This window comes from Falco punctatus (assembly GCF_963210335.1).
Source record: "Falco punctatus genome assembly, chromosome: 2".
In the NCBI taxonomy this organism is placed as follows: Eukaryota; Metazoa; Chordata; class Aves; order Falconiformes; family Falconidae; genus Falco; species Falco punctatus.
In genome coordinates, this window is record NC_137581.1 from 78,137,977 (window position 1) to 78,155,301 (window position 17,325).

Genomic DNA, 17,325 nt, shown 5'->3' on the forward strand with positions numbered 1-17,325 from the left:
GAAAACTGTCAAGACAGGTTCATCTCAAGAGATAATCATTTTCTTCTCAACATTCTTACACTTTGATACAAGTGTGTATCAAAGCCACTACCCGAGAGGACATGAAAACGTGAAATAAAAGGCTGATAAAAATTTACTCAGTCTGGAAGAAAAAAATACACACTGTCAAAAATAATCCTTTCCCCCACGTTATTTTTTGGCAAGGCAGCATTCAGTTGACACTGAACATGGGTAAGGATGCAGCTTGGACACAGATTTTATTCTTTTGTAATGCAATACCGAAGATGGCTCTCACTTTTCTCAACTTCCAAATTAAGTGTTGTGGGAAGTAACTGAAAACACTGATAGGAATTTTTGCTCTGAAACATGACAATCTTCAACTCTGAATATTATGTGAATCAGAAAAGTTTAATTCTGTTTTGTATGCTTGGTATGGAAAACAACAAACCAACCCCTTGAGCCTGAGCATCTTTATTTCTTTAATTCCCTTAAAGCCTTTTGATAACTATTTGTGAGGCAGTAAATTCCCGCCAACCCACACGTTAAGGCTAAACAATATAGACTACTTTGTTTGAGGGAGGTGGGTAAGGAAAACTGTTGGCAAGATTGATCTTCGCACCGTAATAATAAAAGAAAAGCTATATAACGAAGTCTTTAAAATAAACCCAAATGCTACATATAAATGTGCGCAACAGTTCATATAATGCAATCCTGCACATTTCATTCTTCCTGAACATATTCATTTTCCTTTTTAGGATAACTGCAAGTGATGAGAGCTCTCAAAGCCTGAAAATTTTGCTTTACTCACTATAAAACATACTGAATAAATTGAACTTGAATAAAGTTAGATATACAAAAAGCTAATGATCCAACTGCATCTATTGCTACTTATGGGTATTCTCTCAAGTCAAGTTTTTCTAAAACGTTTAAAATCTTTCAGATTTTTTTTTGGGGGGGTGGGGAATAGGAACAAAAAAAAACAACCAAGAGCCCCAACCCCAAATTCCTTAGTTTTTAGAAATTCATAATCTGGTATCTGTAATTCAGTGACAGATCTGGAAGGATTAGACCAAACATGACCTCTGAACAGTCTTTCAAATTCTAAATCGGGACCAATTCCCCAACGATGTGAAGACACAATGTACAGAACCTGTTTAATAAATCTTAGTATCATTCTGAAAAGTTAAAATAAAGCCCCCAAAAAACAAATGTCCAAATCATAATGCGTCAGCAGCCCATGCAAGCATTTGAGTGACAGAAATTATAGAAAAAAACCCCAAATTATAGAAAAAAAAACCAACCAAAAAGTGAAAAGCTAAACTTTTTGAAACAAGCCAAATGGTTAGTACATCTTACTTCTGCAACTATTTGTCATTTCTTCACTCCAGTTGGCTGTTAACTGCTTTACAGAGATCTCATGTAATGTTGTATCAGTATGATAATATAGTTAGAGCAGTGACGTGATGCTTCAATTAGATACAACGTTACTTAGACACCCATAAACCTATAAAACTAAAGCAAGTAACAGAAAGGTCACCACTGTATCTGTAACAGCACTCCCACACACACAACCTCCCCCCAAAAGCACCCAAACCCTTGTATGTTGAACCTAGGAAAAGCCAAGACATGCACCAGAACACTACCAACGCAACATCAAGGTGCCTCCCTGTCTTAAGGACACTACACATCATTGGCAGAATAAAATCAAAAAATCAAATCAAGTTACAGGTTTCACTGTACACCATGGAAATAAGAATAATTAAAACATCTTTCAATCAAATTTACTTCAAAAGACTATAAACAAAAATAAAGTTACTTCATCGGAAAATAACAGTTATAAGTCTGCTTTGGTACAGAAAACGCCAACAGAAAATAATGATAATCTAAAAGTAAGAACTATTACTTTACCTGCAAACTCCACGTAACAGGACTACAAGCCAGAGGTGTTTTGTTACCAAAATTCTCAGAACAAGAAACAGCCCAAAGAAAGACAATGTACTGCTCCTTTTGAGATTTTTTGCTACCTTGAGATATACACCACAGAACTTGTTCACAGCACCCTTTAGAGTATCACTTAGTTTCATGCTGACAACCTGAAAGCCGGTGTTTCTTACATCTGTCACAACAAGCAGGCATAGCAATACTACTTCAGAACAGGTATTTTGTCATTAAATCATGATTGTTCTTTCCATATTTAACTTACACTTCCTTATCTGTGTGGCAGTATGTAGTAACTAATGCTAAGTTCTTCACAGAGAAATGTATTGCCCAAATTGCACAAGAATGACCAGTGTTGAGTCTGAATTCTAAACGCCATAGAACTACACCAAACTATTAGTTTTCTCAGTGCTATGTTTGATAACCTCCAGCTCCAAACCTGTCTAGATTTCTAGACACTGTTATCATCACCATAGCTTACAGTTATTTCCCCTGTTTATAGTGATTTTAGAACAACAAGGAACACTATTACACTTTTTATAGTCCAGATTTTCCCAGTCATTATCCAGTTACTAATCTCGTATTTTCTCTGTCTAGTCACTATCAAGAGTTAGATGCGTTAACTGTAAAAATTTTACCTTTTCTAATGATTTTTGGTTTTCCTTTTCTCTTCCTCTTCTTTGTTTTAGAAGAAGTTTCACAATAATTACTGTTATTGGAATCTGTCTTAGATTCTGTATCAGAAGAGCGATTGAAGCTGGCACCAGGTGCAGATCTTTGACTCCTTAAAATTCTAACTGGCACCAAGCTTTCAAAGACAAAACTTCTCCCATTCTCTCTGTCTTCCGCTTCAGATTCTGCCGTGTCCTCTAAATCACTCAAGACTTTTGCTTTTTTAAAAGAAGGAGCGAGCTGCAGACCAGCTACTCTTCTGTTGTTCCATCTATCCAATTCAGAATCCACTTCATCCTCAGAGTTGCTCACCACAGGCTTATTATGTACAGGTGTTGACTGGTCAGAAACTTTCTGACTGCTCCCATCTTCTGAATTATGGCTTTTGGAGTCATCCTCTGAAAAGTCTAGGGTGGGACTTTTCAGTTTGGGAGACGCAGCACGGACTGTCCCACGTAACTGTTTATGACCATTGCTTTGCCAGTTTTTCTGCTTCACCTGTGTGTCTGTCTCAGAATCTGAAGTTCCATTTTCAGATTCACTAACAAATTTTCTTCGTGCAACAGATAAACCAGATTGAGAAAGAATCTTCCTCTTGGTAAGCTGCTCTTCTATTTCTTTTTCGCTTTCAGACTTTAAGCCTACATCATCCTCAGACCCCTCCAGTAACATCCGTCTGGCTGCAGCTGAGGCATTTCGGTGAGGCAGTTTTCTATTCCTGCATCCAATGCCAATACTTTCTGAGCTTGAAATTTCTTCCTCCACATCACTCATTAGCCTTAACTTATTAGCAGCCACAGCAGCACTTCTGCGTGGAGTTTTTCTGTGTCTACCAGTACTATTACTGAGCGACTCAGATGTCACCACCGAAGAAGTATTTTCAGAGTCACTTCCATATAACTTTTTCCTGACAGTTTTTCTTATATTCCCATTCTCCTGAAGTGGTGCTCCTGTAAAGGGAGGGGGAAAACAAAAAAAAGATTATTACTTTAAATATAAAAATAGCAGCTTCTTAAGTCTTGTCAAATCTGGAACAGGTTCAACCCACAGACATAACAAATGAAATACACTCCTACTAATAGCTATGTACTTTTGTTATCTGCAAAGAGAAATTACTTAGCTAAGGTATAAATTTTAGCTTTATTCTAGTTTTGTGAAAACAAGGACTTCTTTACAAATTATTGCTTTTACTTTCATTAAGATACAAAATGTTGCAAAACATTCCCTCTCACTAGGCTCTTGGTTTCTGCCCTCCTCCCCTAAGTACTGGAAAACAACAACAAAAAAAATCTTTTCAAAGTTGAGTGTAGTACTTTGAGAGCTTCAGAACTACCACCAATCAAAAAGTTAATGTAATGATTATTTTTTAAATTGCTGTATATGTAAAATATTTAGTTACATATATACACACTTGTGTTACTGGCCATTCACAAGATAACTACTCAGATCTTACCTATCTGTTTTCTCTGAGCAGCTCGATTTCTAGTTATCCTACAATTGCTGATCTTTCTTCTACATACACCATTGTGTAGTGGAGGTGACACAAGAGCCACAGAGCTCTCTTTGCTGTCTTCTGAGCTACTTGTAGAGGATGAAGATGAAGAAGTAGATGAAGAAACCAAAGAACCTTCTATTTCACTTTCTGCTAAAAATAAATATTCAATTAGAATTCTAAACATACAGTTAGCTTCCACTTAAGAGCTACATTTTGCTGATCCAGGAAATCTTAAAAATTTCCTCATGATATTATCTTAAAATACACTATGATGTCTTAATGACTTACACATAGGAAACTGATAGCTCTATAAAATATGCCACTCCATATTTATACAGTGTTCAGTGATAGGAATCTTCATTAGCCTGTATTTAAGTTTCAAGTAAAATAACACAGCTGTTTCCAAATAAGAGAATTAAGAGAAAAGCATGTTAAAAAATAACAAAAGATAAGCTGACAAATCTATTTTACCAGAACTTGCACTCTTATTCTTTAAAAGAAGCTGAGTTTTTGTCAAGGTGAGATGGAGGGGAAGAAGGAAAAGACAAGGCGGCTTTTATGTCTCAGGGACCTTTTGTTATTTACTAATTTTGGATGACAATTTTAATGTAACATATATGGGAATATAGCCTGTATTTTATGTAGTACTAATTATCAAATACACTACATCTTCCTCTAAAATAAGAAATACCCATTCACTACAACCACTTTTGCAGAAGAGCTGCTTGAAACAAAGAAATTCCATTATTCTATTTGGTAAGACTTAAAGAGCATCAAGTGACCAAGTAATCATCAGTCTTACTCCACTCAGCTTTGTTATGAATACCCATATAAAAGCTGCAAAAAAAATACCATCCATTTGACTGCAAAATGGATATACAATGAAGACAGCTCTGTGGAGCAAATTATCCCACTGACCAATTTCTGCTTAGGTGCAAGCTTTTTCATTAATAGAAGTTAAGTAAGCTCAATGCATTCCATGGAATTGTAAAGCAGATGCTTCTGTGTTTAGTACACAGATCTTTTTATAACATTCAATAATGTAGTAAGTGTCCAAAATTCATTAATACACACAAAATTCTGTATTACACAAAAAACAAACTGCATAGAAATCTTGTCTAAAAAATTTCACATAAATGCAAACCTTGCTTAACAACTTGGAACATAATTGTAAATTACGGCAATTATAAAGGAAGGGAAACACTGAAAAATTCGTAGATATGACCAAGATTAAAATCCTCATCTGAAATAGATTCGATTTCTGACCTGATGATAATGCAGAACAATTTGTTAGTGTTGTGGATCTAGCTTTTCCATTCCTTTCAAAGGATGCCAGGCATGCAGAATCAGAGGATTCACCAGAGGAACTATGGTTGTAATTTCTAGCATTCGGTTTATGGCTTGCAACACAGGCGGCTCTGCTTGAGGTAGGTTGAGTGAAAGAATCTTCCTGCTCAGATTCAATTTCTGCCTGAGACTTCAATGGTTTCTGCTTCAAATTTCTAGTGAAAGGGGAAAGAAGTAAAAGCAATGCAAGTTGTAACACCATGAGAAATAGTGGCAACTATTTTAACAATATTTCTGCCTGAAAGCTTAATTAACTGTATGCCATATGATTTTATGGAAGGGTACTTAGATTTGTGAGTTAACATGGTGCGGGACAATTTTAACTTTGACTAGGATAAGTATTAACTACTTTAATTAAAATAACAGTCTACACTCCTAATGAAGTCACACATGAGGAGACATTCTTTCTCTGCTCCGAGAAACAAGTTAATACTGGATGCCTTCTGGACAGCAACATCCTGTTTTCGTTTACCAGGAAATTGCAACGGCAGCCTCAATTTCTGTTGGAATTCCCAGTCTCCTGTTAATTGCACACAAGGCTCAAACTAAGTGCTATGCATACTAACATTATTCCACAATAAACTGAGTTCCAAAGACACAAATAAGGTGTATCTTTAAAGTTTACTGTCTAATATAAAACACATGCTTGTAGAGAAACTCACCAAATTGATTCTTCCTTACTATACACGTTAGTGTGCTACATGCAGTCGTGATAAGTCACTTCTTTTCACATTTAGAACTATTTTATCAGTTGCCCCCTTACAGTCACAGGTTTTCAGATATTCATCTAGGCACACAAGGTATATATGCTCTTCCTGCTATCCAAACACTCTCCCAAATACTCCCAAACCTCAGCCCTGCTGACCACCATTGACTTGTTTACCAGTCACATACAATTCTTCAGATACAAACAGAAATGTCGTTTCAATGGGAAATTTCTGTCTATCCTGATTGTTTGTTTCTTTATTTCTCCAGAAAGAAATGAGAACCCAGGGAATAATCCCAGTAAAGCTTAAAGCCCACTGCCAGGTATGCCTGTAGTATAATCCAACATGTTTACGTAACACAATTGCAAAGTGCAGAAGTAATCCACTGAAACTGTAACAGAAGAAAATCAAACATGGCAAAGTAATGTATTCTTAGATATTTTTCTTTCTTTTCTTTCTTAAAACTCCTATTCCCGTCCTTTCATTGCCAGATGAGAAAAGCTGGACAATAGCAGGAAGGTATAAAATCAAGTTTCCAAGATTTTGGTTTTACCTCACTTCATCCCATATGCAAATTAAGAATACATGAGATAACTGTGTCAATCAGCCGTTGTCTCAAAGGCTTGTTTTCCTTTGAAAGAGAAAAGACATCTCTAGCTACCAACAGAATGCTACATTAAGTGAAAATTTCTATGAATTCCATAGGACTGACTTTCTTCTGTGCATGATAAAACACATAACATATGTAGCTTTGTAATCTCCATAAAATATACAGCAAGTAAATCTTTGTTTCCTTCCTCCTTATTTCAGAGTAAATATTCATTCCTCAACTGATTTAAAAAAAAGAAAAGCAAAAACCCCAACCTTTTCTACTCTTCATTGCCTTTGGTATTTCACAGCCAGTTTTATACTACAAAAAAAAAACCCACACTTTTTTTTTTTTAGTATGTCTTTCCTACTGCAGGAGAAGTAATTGTACAAAGTCTCACTGAAGTTAGCTAGCCATTTAATAAACCAATCGGTCTCTTCTTAGTAGACTAAATGTGACAGTCAATATGAGCATTAGTCAGCTGCGATATATATCTACATCGTCGTAATTTCATTACCTGAGCATTTTGGTAGGATGTTGCACTGAGCTTTGATTATGAAATCTTCTAGTATACCTCTGGTTTCTTCGTAGTTTTTCATTCTGTTTCTGACCATTTTTGAAGTCTGAAACAATCCGTCTTATTTTCTCTTCAAATAGTGCTGACAATCTCAAGGTCATACTATAAATCTAGGTAAGGAAGTGGCTTATATTAAAAACAGAACCTTTCATCCAAGAATAAGCATTTCTAAAATTAAAACCTGTACAGAAAAGAAATAGAAAAACCACAGCATGCAATCCTATGCAACACTAGATAAACAAGAAATAAACATATTAAGTATTTCTGTCATACTTCCCCCCCACTATCTATCCAATCAGCAGTGTTATCAAAAGTACTGATAAACAAACCAATTCCAAAATACTACTTCATTTCATTAACACAAGCATAACCCCCCCAATATTAACAGCTACCTTTGACTTTTTGTTCGGAGTATAAGATTTTGCATTACTAAATATCAGTCTTATATCTTTGCACAGTTCCATTGGAGTGTCGTAATTTCCAGCTTCCAGAGTTTCTTTCACTGTGCCAAAGTCCATTGGAGTGTCTATAATATCTCTGTAATCCTAGATAAAACATATGAAAACAAAATTCCAGAAGGCATAAAGGACAACCACCACTTATGAATTTTATTTCTGTAATTTAAGGGTAACTAAGATGACCCCAGATTATCTTAACCATCAGCTGAAAACAGAAGCACCTAACCAGCCGATAGCAATACTTCTGCTGAGCTTAGTTGATGTGAATTCTCCACCACATTATCCCATACAAACTCTTGCTCATTTTCAAGGTGGTCTTCAGAGTTACTGAAGGATCATGCGTTCACACAACATCACATGCTTGCATATGCAGATTTCAAGTTTCAGTTCTCCCAAGTTTCCTCAATAAAAGCTACCCAGTAACAATGGGTCAATGTTTTTATTGTTAATCAAAATGAGACTGCTCTTAAGTAGTCATGTAATCCTTTCCCTGATGCATTTTACTATGAGAAACAAATTGATCTGGGTTAAGAAAAAAAACAAACAAAAAAAAATTTCCAAAACTCAAATCAAAACACATCTATCTCTCCTCTTAATGAATTTTAGAGAACCTCAAGATGTCTTTAAAACCTGAAGTGAGACCTAAGATATGAAGTCCATATGAAGACTGTCGCATGCTTGTTAAGAAGTTTTTTTTTCTTTTCTTGAAAGTTCGTTGGGTTTTTAGACAAAAGAGACTGAAGAGTTATTAGGAATACCATGAACAGCTAAGAGAAAGAAAAGGAACAACCCAAAGTCATAGCTTAGGCTCAGTAAACAGATTTTGTAGATTGTCCCTCAAGAAACTAGTTTTAATTAAGAACATACAGATTTATCTAAAATTATTTCCCTATAAGGGACAGTAAGAAAGCAACCAAAAAAAGACTGTGAGTCGTTTCAAACCATATTTAAAGTATCAGGATATTTTTGGACACCATCACCACTCTACAGTTGTTTTGAGTTCTGTGTCAATATTTTTATGGATGTTACATCTTGACGCAGCAGAGCATACAGCACGTAGTTCTAAGCACAGAGCTATGCAAACTTCTTTCAACGGTTTGGGACTAAAGCCAAACAAACATGAAGAGAATAAACAGCTGCAAGAGCAATGTGGAGATCTCACTATGATACCAAACACCAAAAGAAAAAACCTAAGTAGTATTTGTATTTTACAAGGTTAATAAGAACAACTTACAGGATATTGATCTAAATCAACTGGCTGCCTGAAAGGCTCAGAATCTTCACACTGGAAAATTAAGTTCACCAGCTCCATACACTGCTTCTTCCAACAGTTTTCATCATAGCCATTTTTCACACTTCTTCCTTTTTTGAAGCCCCGTCCCTTGGAAAGAAAGTTAGAAAAAAGCATTACTGAAATATAACAAGAAAACCTAAACCCGATAATTTCTCTGAAATTATTTCTGTAGCAGAAAACACACTTCCAAACGTATTGTATTTCAACAAAAAGGGCACTACAATACTAGCAGATGTTTTGCCTAACCTTTATTAATTAACTGACAAATTACACACTTTTCTTTTACTATCTTTCAAGGTTTTTTTACTAAATAACTAAGGCACACAAAAATACACCTTCTGATACCAAATTTTTCTCAAGATGATTTTAATAATATCCATCACTCAAAATATTTTTTTGAAGCATCTCAGCTGAATAATGGTTTTACTTCAGTATCATACAGATAACTGAAAACTGTTACACTGGACAGCACTGGTATTAAACTCGTACATAGTATTTTCCTAGAAAACTATGCAGAACAAGTACAGAAGCATTAAACGACCAAAGATCTATTTAAGCAATGATTTTACTTCCTTAGTATCATCGGAAAAACTATGTTCTATGATTATAACACCGAGCAATAGCCTCACAGAATTTCAATACAGTCTGCTAATCAGTTCTTCCCGCCAGACCTGAATTGAGTATATATAGTAAAGATTAGTTAACTCACTTTTCTTCTTCTGTATGATGTTTGTGGAAGACATTTTTCATCATCCTGCACAAAATAAAAATCAATCATCTTAAAAATTAAATATGAAAAAATAGGTAATGGGTGCTCAAAGTATCATTAGATTTGATACTGTGATAAAAACAGATTTTTATTCTAATTTCTCTCAATAAGATGGAAGATGAGCACATAAAAAAATAACACATATATACACCCATAGCATTTGAGAGACTTGGAAAGACAGACCCTGGGTACCACCTGAAGATTCCCAACTGCAACACTTCTCCTTAATACAAAGGGAAAAAACACTACCAGAAATTGCAATGAAAAGATACCCATCAGCTTTGAACCTCAGTGACTAAAGATTGTAAATAATTTAATTCAGTGATAATACATGTCATAAAACTTTCTGAGTTTCTTCTTGTCCTGAGTTTAGGAAAAGACATCTTGTGATCAAGTTACTTTTGGTAAAAAGAAAAAACTTACAATGTGTGATGCTGAAGAAGTGAGAAAGAGAACCAAAAGGACTCTGTGTAATTTCCTCCCTACATATTAGCCTGCAAGGGCAAGCAGCTGCTTTCCAACTTTATGAAGTCTTTTTCATAAATGCCAAATTAGAAATCAAGATGTGAAAAAAAGACATCCGTTTGGGCAAATCTGGGTACACTATTAATAAACATACAGCACTGCAACAGTGAATATTTACCTCTACCAGATAAAAGATAAATGCACACTATTAAATTCTCAATGAGGCATGCACATCTGATGCATGATTCATATTATGGTATACAGAGATACTGAGCTAAAGCATCACTGCTATAGTTACCAACTTGTCAGCTTTTAGCGTTTATGACTACATGAATAACAATTTTGACCTTACAAATAGACAGATGCATATAATACAATGAAAGACTATACTCTCGAAATATTTATATTACATTACTGCACATGAACACGTTTCAGAAATACAGTGGCACTCGCAAAACTTGAAAGAATTGTTCTAGTTGTTGGCATACAGCCACAGCACAAAAATGCTTATTTGTTATACTTCTTAATGAATACTGACAACTCAAAATTATTTTAATAAAGCATCTCCTCACATCATTCCCCACATTCACAATATATTCCGTGTTTGTATTAGCTATGTAAATGTCTAGATATAAACAAATATCTCTATAAAAATAACTGAACAATTTTATCAAAAATAATTGAAGGCTGGTGTTATTTTCTTACAACCATACATTACTGAAATTACTCCTTAAAAAAGCTTACCAGATCAGCATCAAGACAATCTTGTTCATCATCTGTTGTGCTACATAATTCAAAAATGTTTGTACAGTCCTGATCACTGTAATGCAATTAAATCTCTGTTACTGGAATAGCAAAAACATAGTTATCATTTCCTAGATTAAACCCAGCCACAGCCAAGAGCTACACAAACTGAAAGACAGTAACTTAAAATTAAATGAAATATAAAAATCACAAGATGATTATACTACTAAGAAAGTCACATTACATCTGAAAACCTGTTGTACTGTGCATTTCAGAAAATGGGAGGGAAGGAGGGTGAAATTAGCACTAGGGATTTGAAAGGTGTCTTCACACCTGATTTACTTGCAGGAAGACTGCCTAAACTAACATCTTTTAAAATAAACCTTTCAAATTAACCAAGTCAGACAAGCTGCAACAGGAACTTCTACAGATGCTAGACAGCACAGAACTTACTTTATAGGTTGAGCTACTTTCATGTCAAGTGACATTTTGATACTATAAATACCAGTGAAGGCTACTAAAGGAAAAAGTTAAACCGTATCTATGCTGAACATTTAAGTATTTCCCTGGTCAAGATAATAGTCAAAGAGAATTATATCACTGTCCTGCAGTGCATTGAAAAATAGTAAGAAATGAAAAGAAGCAGCATTCACAACAAAGGGATATTAGGATGCTTATACTCTCCCACCATTTAAGAGTGCAAGTATTCAAGCACTATTTAGATTAAAAATGTCACTTACTTGATAAACTTTAAGAGCTGGTTAGTGATCTTTTTTGCAGCTCTAGCAATAGCACTCCCAGGTTCATTGAAGGTCCTAGCATTGCTTTCAATATATCTTACTTCCCAAACCAATGCAGAGATCCTCCTTAAAATTAAAAATAACACTGCACCTTTAACACTAAGCTGAAAAGCTTTAAAATTGCAAAAATTCAATCTTGGTAGTTTTCTGTACCCATCAGATTAAGATATATGTCCTTTGTTTTAAATCTCATTAGACCAGTCTCAAACTTCTCATTCACATGCAAAACTGATATGCATATATGTATACAGATATTCACTCAAGGAAGGAAAACCAACAATGCATATCTTTGCTCACTCGTTTTCCAACTCGTTGATAATTCATCTTCAGAAAGTTTGTGAAATTCTAGCATACTTTGGTTTCATTTTTGAAATTCCATTAAAAAAACTAGCCAAGTAAGCACTAGCATTTGTTACCATTAAATTATAAAACATCACTGAAATAATACTGAGGACTGTGGATTTCCTAGATTCCTTAAAAATGTATGCATTTTTTGAAAAGCTTACATTTGACCTCCTTCAAAAGGAGGGGGAAAAGTACTACTTAACCGCCACCGTAAACTGTAACATTTATTCTGGAAACATCAGAAGCTTGTCACAAGGCCCTGTCAAATGGAACACAAGTTCCATAGTATCTTAGTAATTAATCTTAACTAATAAACAAAGGCACAAACAATTAAGAGAGTGGCAATAAGCTTAGTCCAATTACATTTTTAAAAGACTGCCATGATGTTTTTTTTCTGTCTTCCCTCAAATACCTTGCTTTGAGGCCAACTGAGCAGTTTAAGCAGTGCCCTCTGTAAGATGACAGATTTATAGAAACTGCTACAAATTAAAATTGTACCTTGATAGAAATGAGCTAGCACAACTATGCAATTTCATAATCCATTTTACCAATTTCTTGTAGCTGTGAAACAGATGCCCCAAGTTTGCAGCTCTCTACCTACAGAATCTCAAACTATTTTCCAAGGCATTGCTTCAAGTCTTACGTAGGAGGAAAACACACTGAATTCAAGTCCAGATGAAGAACATCCTGAAATTTCTTTTAGAGCTATTGGATACCCAGTGGATCCAGCAAACCAGAACTATACAGTTTCTTCCCTCTTTCTCTACCATAATTTTCTAGAATCTAAAATACTGGTGGTAGTATTTAACATTTCAGCTCTGTGTTTAAGGCCATTTCTGAAAGTAGTAAGCGCTTAAGAGTTTAAACCTCTTCAAATTCAAAGTAACTGAGGTACAGTACTTCAAAAACTGAATTAAGTCTTCAGCATTGAATTAGCTTCAAATATCTTTTTTTAGTATTTACTAATCTTAAATAGCACATTTCTCAAAGAAAGAATGTCACTGCTTATTGCAACTCTGAAAACAGTACCAATATATGCTGAAATCAATTTCCTTAACTAAAAACCTTAATAATAAAAATCAATATAATGTTGCAGTTATCAAGCATCAGAGCCCTGCTACAGAACACTAGGAATGCTCAGTTCAGGCACCAGGCTATTGGTTTTCAGAGTGTTTGTAAAAAGAATAACTGTTCTTACTAAAAAAGTTTAATCGTCTCACAACAGACAAACTCAAGGCCACATTCTCCCTTGTTTCCACTGCTAATACAAACCTGTAAAATCGGTTAGCCAGCCTTGTCCGAATAGTGTTCAGGTCTGTTGGATAAGCAATCACGGTACAGTACTTGGGATATGTACACAGGTCAACTGGGCCGGCAAAAGCTGCTGAAATGTCTGTTAAGAAACAGCAAGATTAAACTATTTCAAGGCTTGTATGCATATGACAGTTGAGCCAGGTGTTCAATTGCCTTGTATAATTATTCTTGATAAAACCAATGATGTGTAAGAATTAAAAAAACTCAGTACAGACAGAAAGAATTGCACATAAAAATGTATGAATTACAGTGCTTCCATCACAGGGAATTTTAAAGGATGCCACGGATATTCCAGAGAGCTGGTTATAAATGTAATGTTAGAAGAAAAATACCTAAAGGGTAGATTACATGCTCACCGAGTGTCAGAAGCTGATCTATACCACTGATAATCCGCTCGCATGCTTCATCACGAGATTTCATCCCCCACTCCCCTTCTTGGGGTTTATACAGTAGCTTCTCCACCTCTTCGAAAGTCACAGAAACACTAGCTCCTAATTCTTCAGGCTGATCAACTGAAGAGTGATAGCAAACAGGAAAGGGTAACAAGTGAGAACACAAAAAACCAAGATAAATTGTTACATACTCACGCTAATTAAGTACTCATATGCTCATAACTGACAAAAAAATTCTTGCCTTAAAGTGGAGCTTAATGCTATGACTATGGGGAAAAAAAAGTACACAAAGTGCATAAACAGCAAAGACATTTTATTTGCCTTGTCTGCAGATCTGAGTTTCCTGAAGACTCTTTCCTCTCTTCATCTAAGCACTAGACTTAAAAGGATGTAAAATCAGAAGAACTGTCTGTATGCTTTCAGTTTAAATGCAGGCCTGAAACTTCACAAGATCGTAACTTAGTTTTAGTGAGCAAATTTGTGCCCCAAGCCTTCAAAAACGAGCAAGATAGGCAACGTACTTTGTGACATTGTTCCTGACATTAACAACTATTCTTTTGGACATTTAAAAAAAAACGTTTGTTTTGAACATGGCAGATTGTTTCAAAGCACTAAGAATTAGTAAAAATATAAAGCTGTGAGGCACGGTTCTGTGGAAAAGAGTCACGCTTCCAAAGACTAATGCAATCTGGCCAGTGCAGAATGACTGGGGTATCTTTCCCCCCCTCAACTCCAGATTGTTTTTAGTATGTCTGCAGTTGCTGCATTTCCGTTGTTTTACATAAGCAAAGTTCCCAGAGTCCTTCATTTCATTTGAGCACTTGAAAAGGAACAAGCATGTGAACATTCCTCATCAGACACTGTGGGTAAGCAAGATCACTTCTTTGTACTAATTAGGACAACTGGAATTAGCAGATAAATAATTTGTTGTTAGCAGATTAATTCAACTGTATAAAGCATGTAGGTTTATAGCTAGAAACTAACAGTAATAACTTCCATTAGCTTCCGAGAGTCTGCCCATTAAAAATGAAAGCAAGAAAGAGAATAGGGTCCTTGTCAGTGTAACAATAACTGTAATCCATGAGTATGTTACATACAAATTCTAAAATACACTTCAGCTAGAACTACTGTAGAGAAAAAAAAAACAACTAGCTTTAGTGAGGGATCTTCTAAGTTTATGAAAAAGAGTATTTTTTTCCTTCAGCGGAACAGTGTTGGTCTCAGCCTGTCATGGTTTAACCCTGGCTGGCAACTAAATACCATGCAGCCACTTGCTCAGCATCCACCCCTGCCTGCCCTCCCAGCAGGATGGGGAGTAGAATTGGAGAAAAAGGTAAAATTCAAGGGTTGAGATAAGAACAATTTAATAACTGAAATAAAATAATAATAATAATGGAAAGAGACGAGGATAAAATCCAAAACCCACGTGACGCACAATACAATTGCTCACCACCACCCGCTGAATGATGCCCAGCCAGTCCCTAAGGAGTGATTGGCCCCACCTAGCCAAGTCCTCCGTTTATATACTAAACAACTAAAAACACCAGCGTGTTTTCAACGTTATTCTCATACTGAATCCAAAACACAGCACTGTGCCAGCTACTGAGAAGAAAATTAAATCCATCTCAGCCAAAACCAGGACATAACCCAAAGTTATTTCTAGTCCTCTGTTCATTATTGTGTTGATGGAACCCTAACAGTATTTGTAATCCATTGCAATAGTACTAAAGATGAAGCAGTTTTTCAAGAAGCAAAGGGATAAAATACAAAAAGGTAGTAAGCAAAGCCCAAGGGACAGAGGTGACTCACTCAGATGATCCTTCTAACTTATCTTTGAGCCAAAACAAGTTCTGCAACTTCCTGAAGACAACACAAACAGAAAGCACCAAGTAATGCTTCTACACCCACACAGGGTTGTGTCAAGAACTCAACATGGTTATCTGGTACTCTGCTGCATAAGTGCTCAAGAGGGATTTTCTCCTGCAGGAGTTAACAAGTAAAGCAGAATGACAGATTGAAAAAAACAAAACTCTGTCCTTCCCAACAAACATGTAAAGATCTCTGCTTTGTGTTCTTTGCAGCACCCTGGCACATGTGACACAGAGGACTTGTCATAACCCCTGGCATGTTATACATCTCTCTCTACAGTATGACCATATGCATATGGGTCCCATAAAGCTGAACCCGCAGAAGGAGGGTTGCAGTGCTTACAGTACAGGTAGAGACAGTTTATATACACAACAGCCATTACACACCAACAATGGTTTAGTAAGCAGGCTGCTGAAAACGGAACTGTCAGGTCCGTATGCACCACCTTTTCCTGGTCTCTACAGCACTGTCCCTGACAAGACAAGAGCTTGACATGCGATATTGTATCTTGATAGCCATGAGACAAAACTTATGCTTGCAGGATACAAAAGGTAAGAAATTAAAAGTTGTGACCTGCCAGTTAGTCCAACTTCAGTGCTGTTCTTCTCCCATACATCTACTGTAAACTGTAGAAACATTTTGAAAGAAAAGCGGCAAATGCAAGGTACATCAATGACTTACATCTGTAAGTCATTCAATTGAAGAAAGAAAGAAAGAAAGGGATTTGAGGTTTAATTGTTAACATAATAATGCTTTCTATAAAGGCACAAAAACTTTCTGTGAGAGCTTTACTTCTCTACACAGTGCTATTTTCTGCCTGGAAACATAGAAAATAAGGAGTTCTGGATTGTCTTTGGACAATTTTTGTTCTTCCTTTACCCTAATGGCTGCTGTGGTACTTATCCTTGACCTGTTCTGGTCTCAATTCTTTGACCTTGTCCACAAAAAAAGACATACTAGCTTTTAGTTTTGGTTTTGTGGGGTTTTTTTTGTGTCACCTTCCCAGTTTTCCTATGGTAAAGTCGCAGCTTCTCAGATCAATCAATTGCTTAATATAGCAAAGTAATAACTTAGATCAAAGAAATTAAAATTTACCTCTGATACAGCCAGTAAATGATGATTTACACATGCGATACTACCCAGATTTAAATTAGTGTTTGTAGGATGCCTCTGTGATTACATTCCCAGCGTAGGAATTTCAAGAATTCTAGTTCCTTTGTGCTATCAAACTTAAGTGGTTGAGAACACTATTCTCTGTATTTCAATCCACAGGAAGATGTAGTGATAACTAATACATTGATATAAACAGCGACTTAAACCATAGTATACAGTGTTCAGAAGAAATTGATACAGTTTGCCCTATTAAGAAAATAAACCCTGACTTAACTTCACATGCAAGACCTGTGAGCCTCTAATAATATGACTGTCTCTCAACAACATACGTGGGAAGCATTAACCAGTTCATGATGAGTAAGAAAAGCTTCTGTATGTGAGGAGACAAATGGTGGTAGTGAGAAAATTGAATGTTTCAATTTGAATCTGTGCATGTG

General features: G+C 35.8%; 1 protein-coding gene across 2 annotated transcripts in view; it reads right to left on the reverse strand.

Annotated features, from left to right (window-relative positions):
• The window catches only part of BRWD1 (bromodomain and WD repeat domain containing 1), a 64,293-nt gene that overhangs the window by 8,235 nt on the left and 38,733 nt on the right, over positions 1 to 17,325 (reverse strand). The window contains exons 30-40 of one of the 2 annotated variants that reach the window (XM_080376607.1): positions 13,871 to 14,026; positions 13,473 to 13,593; positions 11,796 to 11,921; positions 11,056 to 11,131; positions 9,787 to 9,831; positions 9,018 to 9,164; positions 7,718 to 7,870; positions 7,266 to 7,435; positions 5,372 to 5,607; positions 4,064 to 4,252; positions 2,577 to 3,560 (exon numbers count right to left, since the gene is read on the reverse strand). In XM_080376607.1, the coding sequence (XP_080232733.1) occupies positions 2,577 to 3,560; positions 4,064 to 4,252; positions 5,372 to 5,607; positions 7,266 to 7,435; positions 7,718 to 7,870; positions 9,018 to 9,164; positions 9,787 to 9,831; positions 11,056 to 11,131; positions 11,796 to 11,921; positions 13,473 to 13,593; positions 13,871 to 14,026 (2,403 nt within the window). Of the gene's footprint in view, positions 1 to 2,576; positions 3,561 to 4,063; positions 4,256 to 5,371; positions 5,608 to 7,265; positions 7,436 to 7,717; positions 7,871 to 9,017; positions 9,165 to 9,786; positions 9,832 to 11,055; positions 11,132 to 11,795; positions 11,922 to 13,472; positions 13,594 to 13,870; positions 14,027 to 17,325 lie in introns of both variants that reach the window. The other variant, XM_080376606.1, reaches the window with a different exon arrangement.